At 50.1% G+C, this 16,717-nt stretch overlaps 1 protein-coding gene across 1 annotated transcript in view; it reads right to left on the bottom strand.

Annotated features, from left to right (window-relative positions):
* Window positions 1–1,295: 1,295 nt before the first annotated feature.
* LOC147905174 (protein ORANGE, chloroplastic-like) overlaps window positions 1,296–16,717 on the bottom strand; it is a 58,974-nt gene continuing 43,552 nt past the window's right edge. Inside the window, exons 7-8 of the mRNA XM_087390787.1 lie at window positions 1,987–2,120; window positions 1,296–1,758 (exon numbers count right to left, since the gene is read on the bottom strand). Of these exons, the coding sequence (XP_087246913.1) occupies window positions 1,681–1,758; window positions 1,987–2,120 (212 nt within the window). The 3' untranslated portion in view covers window positions 1,296–1,680. The remainder of the gene's footprint in view (window positions 1,759–1,986; window positions 2,121–16,717) is intronic.

Genomic DNA, 16,717 nt, shown 5'->3' with positions numbered 1-16,717 from the left:
CTATTGAAAAGTGAGGATTCCTCCATCGGGCTTTAATTCATGGTGTTGCAGTATTGTTCTTGTGGAAAAGAGGATAAAATCCGGTCACATGGGAATGCAGAGCACTGGAGGGAGTGGTGACGCATTGATGAAGCTTGACCATTTGCTCTCTCATACACAAAGGCAAACGTTTACACACACACAACTTCAGAGTTACATCCAAGGATAAGGACAAAGCCTGCGAGCTTATTAAAAAGAGATACAAGGGCAACCAAAAGAGGGCCACCGTACATCATGAAGGATTTCATGAGCTACAGAAACCCAATGAAGACTATCTGAGGCAAAAACAAATCCCTCTTCTAATGCTATTGATGCACCGTGAAAGATTAGACATAGCCATATGTATGAAAATTATCAAGGGTTGACGTATGCCATGCAAATGCAAATTCAAATGGCAAATGCGAATTCAAATGGGCTAGACCAAGCTTTTGAGAACACGATTTTACCAAGCATGAAGCAAAACTTTACAACCTCCAAAAAGGTAGGGGCATTCCAACACAATGATGTAAAAGCATTCAACTTAGGGCTGCAAGGTTGCGAGAACAATATGGAAACATTGGCCAATTGGAAAGAGGAAGACATTGATATCTTCAACTCGAGTCACTCGATGCCCCCCTTCCCTGACATATACTCTAGCCAACCGCAGCTCAATGTTGTCTCACTACACGCAGAATAGGAAGTGAAAACTCTAGGGCAACAAGATACTACAACTCAATAGCCAAAGGTACTTTCAATTTCTATTGTTTTTTTATTATTTGAGTGCCATGAGAGAAACACTTTCCCTCCTATTTATTAGAAAATTATCATTCTCAAATTAAATACATTTTTCAATAATAGTTTTGAAATCAATTGCTATCTTTAATATTTTGTGAATTTAGATGATTTAAATAATATGAGATTTGTTATGTTTGATACTTTAAGGTCAATAGCTATTTCTTTTAAAAAGGAAATTATAAAATAAAAAACAGGAAACTTTTTACTCCGTGGCTTGCCACAGGTTTCCCACTAGTATTCATAAAAGTCTATCACTTATTCTCGTCAATTGCTTTTCATAAAGTCTATCCATTTGCAATGCTGCTTTTCCTTCAACTGAACTTAAGTTGATATTTTTTTAAAAGAAAATAGAGTTATGATTTGTGCATTACACTCACAGTTCCAGAGGTTTATGCATGCATTTCAAAAGACTATCAAAGCAACTGGACATGATGCCATCAACCCCTACTACTTATAAGATTTCACCACTTGGTCCACATAAGCTAATGTCAATCTTTTGAATGCACAACCATGCTTAAATACGTCTACCCAAGAGAGTCAAAAAGAAAAAATTACATCATTATTATTTAGTTAGGGTACAACAATGACTGACTCATCAGTGCACATATCCTGATTTTACTTGATGGTAGCGAGACATAGATGTCTAGTGTTTAGCCATGTCAGCCCCAGCTTATACAGGGGAAGTGTCACTGCTCAATCTCCTCTTCAATTGCTAGACCGTTATGAGAAAGTCTGGTTACAAAGTTTGCGTGCCATGGAAATGTAAATAGAAGCACAATCTTACGATTTGATATCTTCACAATTGACTATGAGCTCATCTTCCTTCAACCCAGTGAGTGCCAAAGATCAAACATTCAACTTGCTTTATTAATCAAATGGATCGATGCGGGGGTTGTTTTCATTTGCCATGGCCATTCCAGTGCACAAACATGTTGGGCACATTACCTAAAACAAAAGCCAATAAAAATTACTCAAATATCTTGTAAAACCAGAAAAAAATGTGGTAGTTTTACAACAACAAACTTTATATACGCCAAGAATGCATACGATTGGAGAAGAAAATTGCAGGCAGCAAAGGGGCTGGGGGTCTAGCAGTGCGAGTCACTGTGATGAGCAAACCAAAAGCTACAATCTCAGTACCTTCCTACAAGTTGAGTTTACATATAACAGTACCTTTGCTGTCCCTGAGCAATTCGGGCATCTTTGTGATGAATCTAAAGGATACTGCTGGCCAGCACCATGATTCATGGTAATCATGTTGGAAGAAGAAATCCCTGTTGCTGAGCAACGAGCACAGGCCAAATAACCTACGGAGGAGACAGTTGAGTCAAGCTAGACGTCAATTGACACTCCAATTTCAACTTTGCAAACAAACATGTTTACTGCCTTCAGACTCCAGTTAAATAAAGACTCACATTTCCATATTTTCTCTATCTTATTAGCTCCAACCATATATAATTTGTAATGTTGGCTTGCCCTCTCCTAGCTACACTCACATAAGGTGGATGCACGGGCAATGGTAAGCTGCCTAGGTGAGCAAGTGCATGAGTTAAAATAATTATAGGAGCAAGTATGAAACTTAACCAGGTATTTGTCCAATTCTCCTTATCGCATGGAGCTTGCAAAAACACATAAAAGATGCACACCCGAGTGAACAGGGGGAAAGAAAGAACATATGCAGTCACTTTTTCCTTCCAGATTGAATGTCCCTAGCAGATTGAGGATTGGATCTTTGTACGCTAAGTTTTCCAAGTGGTTAGCATTGGCCAAACGACCAAGGTAGAGAGAAATTTTACACTATACCTAATAATAATCCATTCAAATGGCTCAAAATTCAAAGCTCCACATCAAAAGGATTTGATTTCATAGCCTCCAAAATGAAGCAGTGGGATCCAGTGTTCTTTATCCATAGATGAAAGGTCAGATGATTGATGGGTTGGGCCATCAAGGTACCCTAAAGATTAACTATGGGAATAGGATCAATTCTTGGCTATGTTTGTAGGCCATCTCCTGGTGGTTCTAGTGATGCCCTATAAACCATGGTATGTGCCTTGTAGGCATAAATATAGGCACTTGTAGTGCTAGTGCCTTTTAGGCCACATAGGACACTTAGTCCTATGTGACACCTAGGACACTTAGTCCTAGGTCTAGGTACTTGTACCTTGTACTCCTTTTTTCATTATCCTAGTTTGACGTGACGGCTAATCAATCGACTCTTTTGCAACCTGCACTCTCTCTTTTCAAACAATCCTTCAGTGGTATCAGAGCTAGGCTTGACTCGTCTTCCTGCCCCTGGACTCCCTGCTGTACCTATCCGTACTGGGTTTTGTACCTGCGTCGTACAGATTTGTACCTACATCGTACTTACGTAGTACAACTTCCATATTTGTGCCACCGTACGTTGGACTCCGTACACAGTACTTGTTATGTACCTGCGCCGTACTTGTCCGTCCCGTACTAGAGCCACCGTACTTGCACTACCATACAGATCAGTACTTGCATCGCCGTAATGTCCGTACTGACCGTCGTACCTACTCCATACAGTTCCGTACTTCAATCACCGTACAGATTCGAATTTGCATTTCGTACAGCCCCGTACAGATTTGAATCTACATCGCCGTACAGCCGTACAGCATAGTACATGCATCCGTACAGTGTATCTGTATTCGTACAGTCAGGTACTTGCATCCGTACACTGCACGTACTTGTTCCATACAAAGCAGTCCGTACCTGCTCAGCACGTTGTACCTGCAGTCCGTACAGCTTGTACTTTACAGTACATTATCAAAATTTGGGGCTTTTGAGGATTTTTCTTCCTTCTATTGTTTGAAATCATTTCAAGACATTTCAACAGATTGGAAAGCCTACATTTTTTAGGTCCATACCTTGGGACAGGTGCAATTTTGCAGTCATTTTGTGGACAGCAAGTCCTAATTCTGCAGTTGCAAGCCTTGAGGCTATAATTTTTTCGGATTTTGTCTGCAATTGCTCTTTTGATTGCAATACATTGGGACTGATTGGAGAACATTGAATCACATCTGCAGGACATTGAGTCAGATTTTCAGACATTGAGTCTTTTCTGTCTTTTCTACAAGACATTAAGTCAGATTCGCATACATTGGGTTACATTTGCAAAATTTCAGCAAAATAGAAGGATTGTAACTTTACCCTAATGCCCCGCAACTCCTAGCTCATTCAAAAGCTAGAAGTCAAGCATAAAGGCCAAGCCATTATATAATCCCCATGAAAATCACAATATGTAAGACAATGATATTTTAAATCACTTGACTGATTGCAGCTTAGCTCTGATGCCCTGCAACCCCTAGCTCATTGTTTGATAAGCTAGAAGTCAAGCATCAATTTGCCCTCTTTTTGGCCTATTTGCCCTCATTAAATTTGGGGCTTTTGCCAGATTTGCTGTTTTTGCAGTGAACATTGCCTGCCACAGTCACATTTGGGTTTGCCCTTTGATTTGGGTTGGAAATTTGCAGATATTTGCTGTCATTTTTTGGACAGCCAGCTTTTGCAGTGATCGCCTTGAGGCTTTTGGGTTTTCAGGTCTCTTTCAGGGTATCACATTTGCTATGGCTGGGAACAATCAAGATCTATTTGGCGTTCTTCGTGAAGATGATAAGTTGGATGGCACCAACTATCCGATGTGGTCTTATCTCATGAAACATATTCTTGTTGCAAAGCATTTGTGGAATATTGTTTCTGGGGTTGATCTGAGGCCAGCCAATGCTACAGTGGTTGCCTCTACTGCTGGTCCCTCTGCAGGGGGTACTACTCCTAATGCCTCATCTTCTAGCACTCCTGCTACTACTCTTCCAACTTAGGAACAGACAAGATGGGATGCAAGAGATGCAAATGCACATTCATGTATTGCTTTATCATGCAAGAGAATCATTATTCCACACATCCGGTCTTGCAGGACAGCAAAGGATGCTTGGGATAAATTGGCTTCTCTCTATCAGATTCGCAATGAGGCACGTGTTGCATATTTGAGAAGGCAATTACAAGAAGTCAGCATGAATGAAGGTGGCTCTATGGATGCATACCTGACAAAGGTCAAGGACCTCTTGCCAACATTGATGAGGTGGTGCCAAATTCACAGCTTGTCAGTACCACATTGAATGGACTGCCAGATACATATCAAGGGTTTGCTACAACCCTTCGATTAGTGGCCATGGGTAATCCAGACCACTATTCTTTTGATCAGCTAGTTACTTTGCTTTTGCAAGAAGAGCAAAGTAGAGCTAATAGACAAGCCATTATTCCTGATCATGCATTTGCTTCACTGCAGACAGGAAGAGGCAAGGCTTCCAAGCCTATGGGTAACCCAAAATCTGCGCATAGCAGCTGCAATTCCTCCCATGCATCTAAAAATACAGTAGATCAGTCAAAGAAGAAAAGATGCAACTATTGTCGCAAGCCTAGACATGACATTTCAGAATGCAGGAAGCGCATTGCTTCGGAGAAAAAGAAAGCAGGATTGGCAGTTAATGCCTCTCATGCTATTGAATCCCATGAGCCAGAAGATGCTTCACATGCACATGCTCTTCAGAATGATTGGGCATGGACTGTCCATTGCTCATTTGATCCCTCCAAAGCTGATGCATTCTTTACTGCTGATGATGCTCAGTCCTGGTACTTTGATAGTGGTGCTTCCAAGCATGTCACATCTTGCAGACAGTTGTTTCATTCTTTAGCTGATGCACCTCGAGGGGGGATTGTCACATGTGCTAATAATGCTTCCTATGCTGTAAAAGGAATCGGAGATGTGCAGCTCACATCCATTTCAAGCCATCCTGTCACTCTGACAAATGTTCTTTTTGTGCCTAGAATTGAAGTCAACTTGATTTCAATTTCAGCAATTGCCACTTCAGGTTTCAAAGTGATTTTTTAAGGCTACATATGCCTACTTTATAATCTTCATGATGACAATGCCATAGTTCTCACTAGCACTTTGCAAAAGGGGCTTTATCACCTTGATCATCACTCAGCTGCACTTTCTATTGAAGCATTTGCTATTTCAGATTCACAGCTTGCTAAAACTCATCTTTGGCATGAGAGAATGGGCCATCTCAATTATAGAGCTCTTGCAAAGCTACATTCACAACAGATTTTTTTTTTGCCGAAAAAACAGTGCTAATTATATTACTTCGAGAACAAGATACAAGAGGTCAGCTTATAGCTGACGGCTGCGTTCACAAATCGGACGCAGCCCTAAAAGGTAGCAAAAAATAAACCATCCTCTCACGGAGGGATAAGACGAGTATGAATGAACAGCCAACGGGGTGGTGAGTAATGCCACCGAAGGCCCTGCGTAGTCTGCGCGAAGAAGAGGCCCTGTGTGTCCCAAGCCCGGAGGAAGCGTCTCCGCTTCTCCTGACCGGCCCGGGAGTCTCCCTGAATCTGGTCCCACTGGCCTCTGAGAGTATGAATAATGTCACTCCAAATCTCCGCCATGATCTGGGCAGTAGGTAAGGAGGTGCCACCTAGGATCTGCGCGCAGCGCGAGGTCCAGATGTGCCACCCTGTGATGCTGCTAATAATCTCCCAGACTGGCTGCCTCTCCCGGACTCCTGTATCAGCCTCTGCTAGGTGCTGTGGGATGCCCTCGAGCGGTCCCCACGTCCCCTGTGTAATAAAGAAAGTGGGGTCCCGCTGGCATGCCTCGAATAGGTGATGAAGACCAGGTGCGGTGCTGCACCAACAGAACGCGCCCCAAGTGATCAATCCTAGCTCTGGCGCTGCGCGAGTAAGAATCCCAAAAGTCCACCTCCACACTTCCTGGGCGCGCGTGCAACTCCACAGGCAGTGTTTTGGTGTCTCCTCATCCGCATGGCAAATCTGGCAGCAACCGTCCTGGCCTATCTGCCTCAACCAGCTCCCCACTGGAAGACCTTTGTGGGCAAGAAGCCACAGGAAGTATGAGATCTTCCGCGGCCGCCAGCTCTCCCACAAGGCCTTCCAGAATGCCTGCAAAAAGAACCTGGAAATACCCTGTGCGTACCAGCTGGGTCGCTGGGTGGGGGGGCGGCACTGCATCCTCCCGAGAACTCGCCTGCCCAGAGTCGTACTGTAGGCGAAGAAGGAGGTCGGCCCCTGTCCTGTCACAATCTCTGGCCACCACCACTCTCCTGGGTCCCACTCAAGCTCTGACAAGGCCCGCCCCTCCCAGAGCCAAAGGCGCCAAAGCTGCACCTGGTCCTGCTCGATGCTAGGGTCGGTACACCAGACCTTCCCCAAGAGGCCTACGATCCGAACCCTCTGCCACGGGAGTAGGGGGTCGATGAGCACACCCTCTCTCCTGAGTCGGCCATCCCCAGAGACCGCGAAGAAGGAAATAGAAGAGTCATCCAAGCGTCCTGCGATCACCAGTGGAATGCCGCGGGGGGTGAACTGTCCCAGCCAGCGGGTGTCACCAGGCATGAGAATCTGATGCTCAGGTGGAACCAACCAAGCAGCTGGGATCGCACCGTCGATCTCCGTACGTCTCGCCTGGGCTCCACGTGCACCTCCAGCTGCGTCTGCCAAATCAGTCATCTCCAGATGTCTGTATGTATCCCTCCAGACACGGAGGGATCGGGCTGGCCCCCTCATCCAGCCGTCCCACCTGATATGTGATCTCTCCCCCAACTGAAGACCCTCGGCATCTCTGACCTGACCGTTCCAGATAAGCGGCTGTCGATCGATCTCCTCCTGACAGCTGGGAGGGGACTGAATGAGACTGAGACGGAGCCGCCTCCAAACCATGAGGAGGCTACGAACGAGTGGGGAGCGGGGCTGAGTGAGCGGGGCGGAAGTGAAGATCCACCTGAGGGACGTTAGCCACTCTCCACCTCGGCGCGGGACACAAGAGCCGACTCCCTGCTGAAGTAACATCTTCCACGTCTGTCCCCCTGGGGTCAAGCCACGAACGATAAGCTTGCCTAACAAGGCCTGACTCTGAAGCTCTGGATCAATGACCCCCAGACCACCCTCAGCCTGCGGAAGAATGACTGTCTGCCAAGCAACCCTGGCTCTGGTATCTCTATGCCCATCCTCCCCAGACCAAAGGAAGTTCCGAACCAACCTCCTGAGCTGTGCCACGCTGGATCTCGAGAAGCACCAGCAGGAAGCCACATACCAAGCCGTGGCTAGAAGGACCTGGTTAACTACCAAGGCACGACCTGCAAGGGAAAGCTTAGCAGTGCTCCAGTCGGATGGAATCTAGCACCGGGAGAAACTGCTGAGCTGGCGTGATGTCTAGGCCAACCTGGAAGCCAAGGTATCTAGCTGTCTGTCCACGTGGAATCCATCTGAAGCCCAGAAATCGCCCCCACTGAGAACACGCCCCCGGGTCTGTGAGAAAACCAACTGATTTGTTCCAGTTGATTTTCGCACCAGCGGCCGAGCAGAAAACCTCCAGGGCCATCCGCACCCTCTCTAGCATCCTCTCATCGTCCTGGACATAAAGGGCTGTATCATCTGCGTACTCCGAGTCCAGAAGCTCCGTGTCCTCCCGGAGTGGAAGGCGAACACCCCTGAGCCCTGTGGACCTCGCCCGAAGGTAGTAAGTCATGGCCTCGGCGAAGAAGAGAAACAGGTAAGGAGCCAGGGGACAGCCCTGACGTACTGATCTCTCCAAGCTAAAGCGCTCACCCATCCTGCCTCCAATGATGACTCTGCTAGACGCTGTCCTGTACAAAGCTGAGATACCCTGAATCCAACCTGCCGGGAAACCTAGCCGCTCCAGAGTCCCCTCCAAAAAGGACCAGTCCACGCGATCGTAGGCCTTCTCGAAGTCGAGAAGTAAAATGGCAAGGTGTGATCCGCTGTACTGAGCCCACTCCGCCGCCTCCGAAAAGGTGAAGACATTATCCAGGATGCTGCGATCCTGGACAAAGCCTGTCTGAGTGTCATGGACGATGTCTGGAAGTAGAGGACGAACTCTGGCACTGATCATCTTGGCGAGGATTTTGTAGGCAGTGGTAAGGAGAGTGATCGGACGCCACTGGCGGATCTCCTGTCTATCTCCTCCCTTCGGGATGAGGCAAATCAGTCCTGAGGAAAGGCTCTCTGGCATCTGACCGCTGCTGAAGATCCCCTGCAGAGCTGCAAGGAGGGGCTGATGGATCTGGTCCCAAAAGGAGGTGAAAAATGCTCGGGATAGCCCATCCTCACCTGGGCATTTCTGTCCGTCGATAGCCATCAAGGCCTCCAACATCTCATCCGAGGTGAACGGCGCCAACAACGTCGCCTGCATGCTAGGCTGGACCAGGGATGGAATGTGCCTCCACACCTCCTCACGGGCACGACTAGCATGAGGGGCAAGCGGCTCCTGCTGGAAGAGGGTCCTGTAGAAGTCAGTGGCCAACCCCAGGACCTCCCCCGGATCCGTAACGATGTGACCATCCGCTGTCCTGAGACTCCGAAGCTGATCACCTGCAGCTCTCTGGCCGTGCGTCCTGAAGAACTCCCTGCACATCCGGTCACCCTTCCGGGCCCAGAAGGAGAGAGAGGCGTGATAGGAGAACTCGGAGCGACGCTGGAGAGTCTCCTCCAAGAGGGCTCTGGCTCGAAGGGCCTGGATCCGAAGCTCCTCCGAGCCCGGGGAAGACTGCTGAAGTCGCTGAATGGAGGCGAGGTCCCTCCGAAGAGCTCTCTCTCTGCCCCACCAATCCTGTCGAACCTGTAGGGCTGCGAGCTGGCAGATCTGGCTGGACTCCTGTAGAGCCTGCGCGACCGAGTCTACCAGATCCAAGCCCTCCCCCCAGTCTCTGTCCCAAAGACTGCAAATGCTGCTGCGCACGTCCACCCTCGAGAAGATGGAGTCGGGAATCCTGCATGATCGGGGGGGGAGAGTCTGGGCTGCCGAATCTAATGATAGGAGCACAGGCGCATGGTCGGAGAGTGTCGTCCCTGGAACTATACCCGCCTGGCCGCCTCTGCTGATGGCCCAATCACTGACATAAAATCTATCAAGCCTCTCCAGGAGTCTGCCTCCCTCCTTGCGGAAGCCCCAAGAGAAGTCCAGGCTCCCGTGCCAACGCCGGAAGGACGGGTCTCTCCAACTGTCCCTCCCTCCTGTCGCGAAGATGAAAGAGTCCCAAGCTGACTGCTCTGCCTGAGCCATACCTGTGAACTCCGGATCTCTACCCTGCTGGTCCTCCAAGGTCTCCAGGTTGTTGAAGTCTCCTCCAACAATCCAGGAATCCATGTCTGGAAGAATCCCTGTAAGTGTCCTCCAGAAGGTGGCTCTGCATCGGAGGTCTGTGGGAGCATAAATGTTGAGGATTCCTATTTTGGATCCCTCCAAATTCAGGCCTACCCAAAGGGCTCGGCCTGGGATCAACGTGCCGTGACCGAAAACTACCTGGGCTAACTGCTCGCACACGGAGGTACAGATACCCCCGCTCCTCCCCTGTGCGCCGATCGAAGGCTCCCAGTAAGTGTAGGAGCGTCCAGGGAGAACCTTCCCGCAGCTACGGGAATGAGCCGCAGAAAGCTTGTGCTCCTGGAGCAACAATACATCCAATCGACCAATCACTGCAGGCTGAAGTTCCTGTCGCAAAATGAGCTTCCTGGGACCACGGGTGCCCGAAGAGTGAAACCCGTTCACATTCCAGGATACGAGGTGTAGGCTCATGGAGAGGGATGGGGGGCTGCGAACAGCTGTCTGCTCGCGGTCGAAGTCGAAGAAGAATCAGACATATCGGAATGGAGGCGCTGCCGCTTATGAGAAGGTTTGGAGGGGGAGACGGGGTCGTCCTGCCCGTTCTTCAACACCTTCAGCAATGGCGAGAGGCCTCTGGTGCCATGAGCAAATGCTTTCTCGAGCCAGCTCGAGATCTCTGAAGTGGTCATCCCGTAGAAGGTTCGGAGTTTCTGTTGGGACCAGGCTCTGACATCCTGGGGAAGAGGCCATGACAGGGGGGGTCTGAGGATCACAATCAGTCGGAAACGTTTGGCAGCGCAACGCCACCGCAAGCGCACATCGCCCTCGGACCACTGAGTCTCGAGGAGCTGCCCACCGGACGGGCCTATCCAGGAGCAAATCTGGGCGTGTGTCTGCTCTCTGAGAGCCTCCCACACCGAGTCGTCTGTCCAGGTCTCGGTGCCATCGCTGAGGAACGTGAAGGCGAAGCTAGGGCCATCCCTGGGAGCCACGGCAGCAATCTTCCCATCCGCCCCTTTGCGGAGCAGGAAGATACTAATGTCGAGACAAGCCGGAAAGGTCCCAAGGTCAGCCACATCCAGGTAGTCCCAGGGGCCGGATCTGTAAAAGTCTCGAGGAAGCTCTCTCTCCTGGAGCTGAGACCCCGCTGAGTCTGCCACTGAGGGGCTACCGGAGAGGGAAGCCTGCTCCACTGGTGGTATAGACTCCGGGTGTCCTGCCATCGGGGGGGGAGGGGGAGGAGGCTGCGGGATAGGCGACTCGGGCTCCACGGAGGCGACTGGCGGAGAAAGTGGAGGAGGTGGAGCGGGGGCTGCACTCGGCTGGAAAGCCGACGGTGCAGCTAACTCTGTAGGAGAGGCGAGGGGGACCGGGGAGGGAGGGGGATGGGGATGGGGATGCATCTGGAACTGGGGCTGAGGGGGAGGGGGGGGAGGAGACTGAGGAAGAGGAGGCGGGGGCTGAAACTGCGGGTCGGGCGGTGTACACATTTGCATATGTATGTCTATGCTTTCCCACATGTGTGTATGTGTGTGTGTGTGTGTGTGTGTGCCTGCCGTCGAAGAAGAAGCTCTCCCAGGTCCCTGGGGCATCTGCCTGTCAGGTCTTTAGAGTGCTGCTGCAGGAAGGGTAACCTCTGCCTCCTTGCCTTTATCCGAAATCTTCTTATTCTTTCCTATTTTCCTTCGAACCTCGGTCCAACCGCCCACTACCTCTGGCCCAGGCTCCGACTGCCTCGGCTCCTCCTGACGTGGCTGTCCGGGGGGGGGAGGTGGGGGCGGAGGGGGCGGGGGCGGGGAGGGTCGAGACGAGCTGGCGAAACGTGGACAAGCAGCCGCCAAGTGCCCAAAGCCGTGGCACCACAGGCACTGACCTGGCTGTCCGGTGACTATCATGCTCTGGGTGATGCTGCCGGCACCTGTCACAATCTCGATCACTGCAGGGAGAGTCGCAGGATCCGCCACAGCCACACGGACTCGGGGAGCTCCTGCCGTGGTCACCGCGTCGGCAAAGGTGTCGTGCATAACCCAGCCAAAATGGGAGCCCAAGTCCCTGACAATCGGCCGCAGCTCAGTAGCAAGCCCTGGAAAAACTAGTGTCACTGGGTGGCGAGGTATACGGAACCGAACATCGAAATCCGCTGCGCTGAAACCACGGTACCACGGGACTATCATGATGATCTTCCCATCCACCGATGTGGGGGAACCGGCAATCAGATTGCTCGCAGCTTTCTCACTGGAGAGTTTGAGCCAGAAGATGCCCCTTCCCATAAGGGCCACCTCCTCAATATGGCCATCCTCTAGCAGGAGAGTGGACTGGAGCCAGTCCCTGATGGTAGACCTGGAGGGGGAGTGTCCAATGACTCTACCGTAAACAGAGGTACGAGCAAAGTCAATGGCTACCTCCTGAACACGGGATGATTGTTGCTCTGTCAGGATAACGCGGTAGGCATCTGGAGAGGGAGGGTCCGACTGGGCCTCCGGATCCGGGCTGGGGACCGCCATACCGCCAAGACTAACTGCAAGCTTCCGATGAGGAAAAACAGGCTGCCACCCAAGAAGGGGATGAAGCGGGAGGTGGAGCCTGGGGGTGAGGCGGGCGAGGCGAAGTGAGGGGGCGGGGGGGTCGAAGCGGAGGGCGGGGTGAAGGCTGCGGGGTGCGGGGAGTACGGAAGGGCGCGGGAGAGCGGGGGGGGGCGAGGTTGGAATGGCGGGGGTGGAGGGGTGAAGCGGGGGGCGGGGGGAGCGGAATGAGGCGGGGGCGGGTGAAGCGGGGGGGTGAAAGAGCAGCGAGGGGGCGGGTTGGAGCGGGGTGGATGGCGAGGGAGCAGCGAGGGGCGGGTTGGAGCGGAGGCGAGGCGAGGGCGAGGCGGGCTGGAGAGAAGGGGCGAGGCGAGGGCGAGGCGGGTTGGACCGGAGGGGGCGGGTTGGAGCGGCAGCGAGGGGCGGGTTGGAGCGGCGGCGAGGGGCGGGTTGGAGCGGGGGCGAGGGGCGGGTTGGAGTGGCGACGAGGGGGCGGGTTGGAGCGAGGGGGCGGAATGGAGCGGAGGCAAGGGGGCGGGTTGGAGCGAGGGGGCGGAGTGGAGCGGAGGTGAGGCGAGGGGCAGCGAGGTGGCCGGCGGGGGGGGGGAGAGGGGACGGGGGTCGAGGGCGGAGGGGAGGGGTGGAGGTGGTCGCGGCGGGGGGGGAGCTAGGGGGAGGTAGGGGCTAACGGCGAGGGGGGGAGGGGAAGCTCGCAGGAGCGCTGGGTCTGCTAAGAGTAAGGAATTTCTCTCTTGTTACATTCACAACAGATGGCAAATGATGTATCTCAAACTCACACAGTTTCCAAACATGTGTGTGAGGGTTGTCTTTTGGGTAAGATGCATCGGTTTCCTTTTCAAAAGAATTGCCCAACACTCTCACAAAGGAAATTACAACTAGTGCACAGTGATGTCTGTGGCCCAATGAGGACAAATGCCATTGGAGGGTACAAATATTTCATGACTCTCATTGATGATTTCACAAGATATTGCTGGGTATATCCTTTAAAAGCCAAATCTGAAGTTTTCTTATGCTTTCAGAGGTGGCTGAATATGGTTGAGAATGAATCAAGATGCAAGCTTGTCACCCTGGGGGGAGAGTATATGTCTAAGGAGTTTGATGCATTTCTGTCTTCACGGGGCATTATTCACGCATGCACTACTCCTTACACTCCTCAGCAGAATCCTATTTTTGAAAGGAAAAACAGGTCCACAATGGAGATGGCCAGATGCTTGCTTAAGGCCAAGTCTTTGCCCAATAAATTTTGGCTTGATGCAGTGATGTGTGCCAACTATGTGCTGAATAGATCACCTACACGGGCATTGAAGACTGTTACACCTTATGAAGCATGGAAAGGCAGGAAGCCTTCACTTTCACACATGAGAGTTTTTGGGTCTCTTGCATATGTTCATGTACCATCTCAGCTGAGACATAAGCTTGATGACAAGGCAATCAAATGCATATTTATTAGTTACAGCCAAGAGAGCAGAGGGTATCGGTTATATCAACCAAATACTGGGAAGATTATTGTCAATAGAGATGTAATCTTTGCTGAACATTCAGCTTCTCCTCTTGTGGACTGCAAAGCTAAGCCAGATGTTGACATGTTTGATGCCTTTGAATCTTGGTTACCTCTGCCATCCTCAGAAGAGGACTTCGACCAGCAACATGAGCCTCCTGCAGGCCCTCCACCAAGCAATAATCAGCCACAACCCCATACTGATTTGCAGGTTTCTCTTCCAGCACAAAATGATCCCACTATTCATGATGCAGTCATTGAAGAAAGAGTTGTCAATAGACAGCAAAGGCAAGTTCCCAGATGGCTTCTTGATACATTGAGGGACAGCAAACAAGATCAGCCTTTTGCTGCCCGGACAAGATCAGGGAATAGACAGAGGCATGGTCACTTTCTTGAATTTGCACTCCTTGCTACAGCTTGCAATGAAGAGCCCTTGTGCCATAAAGATGCTTTTGACAGCAAAGAGTGGATGGATGCAATGAGAGCTGAGTTACAATCCATTGCCAAAAATGACACACGGGAATTAGTAGATCTCCCTCCCGGCAAGCATGCCATTGGTACCCGGTGGGTCTACAAATTAAAAAGGAAATCTGATGGCAGCATAGATCGATACAAAGCCCGTCTTGTTGCAAAAGGGTATGCCCAACAACAAGGCATTGACTTTGAGGAGACAATTGCTCCCACATCCGGGATTACTACCATTAGATGTGTCATTGCCATTGCAGCCCATCATCATTGGCAAGTGCACCAACTTGACATCAAGACTGCTTTTCTTCATGGGGATCTGCAGGAGTGGATCTGATTTTTTTGTGTTGATTTTATATGTGGATGATATGCTCATCACGGGCCCAGATACTCAGCAAATTGCAGCTTTCAAGGCTGATTTGCAGCAGATTTTTGAATGTCAGACATGGGACAGCTCCATTATTATTTGGGCATTCAGTTTGCTCATGTTGAGGGGGGTATCATGATGTCTCAGTCCAAGTATATTGGACAGCTCCTTGATCGTTTTCAGTTCGAGGATTGCAAGCCAATCTCTACTCCAGTGGACCCTGGCTTCAAATTCTACTCTTTATCAGCAGGCTGTTGGATGCCTTATTTATTTATGTCACACCAGACCTGACTTACAGTATGCAGTATCTCACCTCAGCAGATTCATGCACATGCCCAGTTCATAGCATTGGTAGGCAGTGAAGAGAGTCTTCAGATATCTCAGAGGCACTCAGGATTTAGCCCTCTTCTATGGTGATCAGGGTTCACTTACCATGCATGCTTATACGAATAGTGACTGGGCAGGATGTTCCGACACTAGAGTGTCACATACTGGCAATTGTTTTTTGCTTGGCAATTCATGTATCTCTTGGCTCAGCAAGAAGCAACCAACAGTTGCCACATCTAGCTGTGAGGCTGAGTACACGGCAGCTTTCACCGCTACAGTAGAGTGTATCTAGCTTCTGGTATTCGCCGGACATCCTCCACCATGGTCTACACTGACAACCAGAGTGCTTTGGCCATTGCGCGTAACCCAGTGTTTCATGCGCGTACCAAGCATATTGAAGTTCACTATCATTATGTTCGGAAGCGGTTGTCAGCAGGAGACATAGAGTTGTCCTATCTTCCCACAGAGGACAACATAGCAGATATGTTTACAAAGGCACTTCCTCGTCCCAAGTTCGAAGTCTTTCAACAGGCTTTACACTTGGTTCCCTTTGTTACATGATCTGACATCCCTTGTACATTCATAGGTGGCTATATCCTTTTGGATGAACATGTGCCACCATAACTAGAAAATACCAGGTATTCTGAGACGTTTCCAGAGTACTTCAGCCCATCCCATGGAGGGGGGTTTGTAGGCCATCTCCTGGTGGTTCTAGTGATGCCTATAAACCATGGTATGTGCCTTGTAGGCATAAATATAGGCACTTGTAGTGCTAGTGCCTTTTAGGCCACATAGGACACTTAGTCCTATGTGACACCTAGGACACTTAGTCCTAGGTCCAGGTACTTGTACCTTGTACTCCTTTTTTCATTATCCTAGTTTGACGTGACGGCTAATCCATCGACTCTTTTGCAACCTGCACTCTCTCTTTTCAAACGATCCTTCAATGTTTTCCAAGACGCAAAAGCCTTAGTTGTGATGTGGCTAGAGATTGACATGTCATTGCATGGAGTCACTCTTAGGCTGCTAAAGTAGTTCTATCATAGGTCGGTGTGATTGTTTTGACCTTGATGCCTGCACCTACACTATGGGTTTGAAGTCAATGATGCCACTTGCATGCCGCCTCCAAGAGCAAAGTCCTTATCAGGTTGCTACACAAGCCTTGACCCCCTTGCGCTGTTAACCAAGTCTCCATCTTCCCCATGTGTTGGACCATGGTGAGCTGGAACGTGGATTTCATGATTACTCTAGGCAGCAGCCGCAGCAATCCTAATCCTTTGCAAGGACTCCAAAGAACCATAGTAGGGTGTTCGACAGTGTCGCGAAGACATTCTTATGCTGAGGCCCAGGGATATGAATCCGCAATGGGACAGCGATCGGGTTCGTATCTCGATTAATCTGCCCCCTGCACCTTGATGTATTTGACCAACGAGAGCTCATCTGTGGATGAATTCTTTGGATGGATTCAAAATCATGTGATTGGGACCCTGAATGTATACACTTCTGTTTATACACATAAGAGAGGACCCTTATGGTGTGAG

Source organism: Dipteris shenzhenensis, chromosome 2 (assembly GCF_047967505.1).
Source record: "Dipteris shenzhenensis isolate YYH24624 ecotype China chromosome 2, Dip_SZ_1.0, whole genome shotgun sequence".
Lineage (NCBI taxonomy): Eukaryota > Viridiplantae > Streptophyta > Polypodiopsida > Gleicheniales > Dipteridaceae > Dipteris > Dipteris shenzhenensis.
The sequence above is the reverse complement of the archived record's forward strand: the minus strand, read 5'-3'. Positions and strand labels throughout refer to the sequence as shown.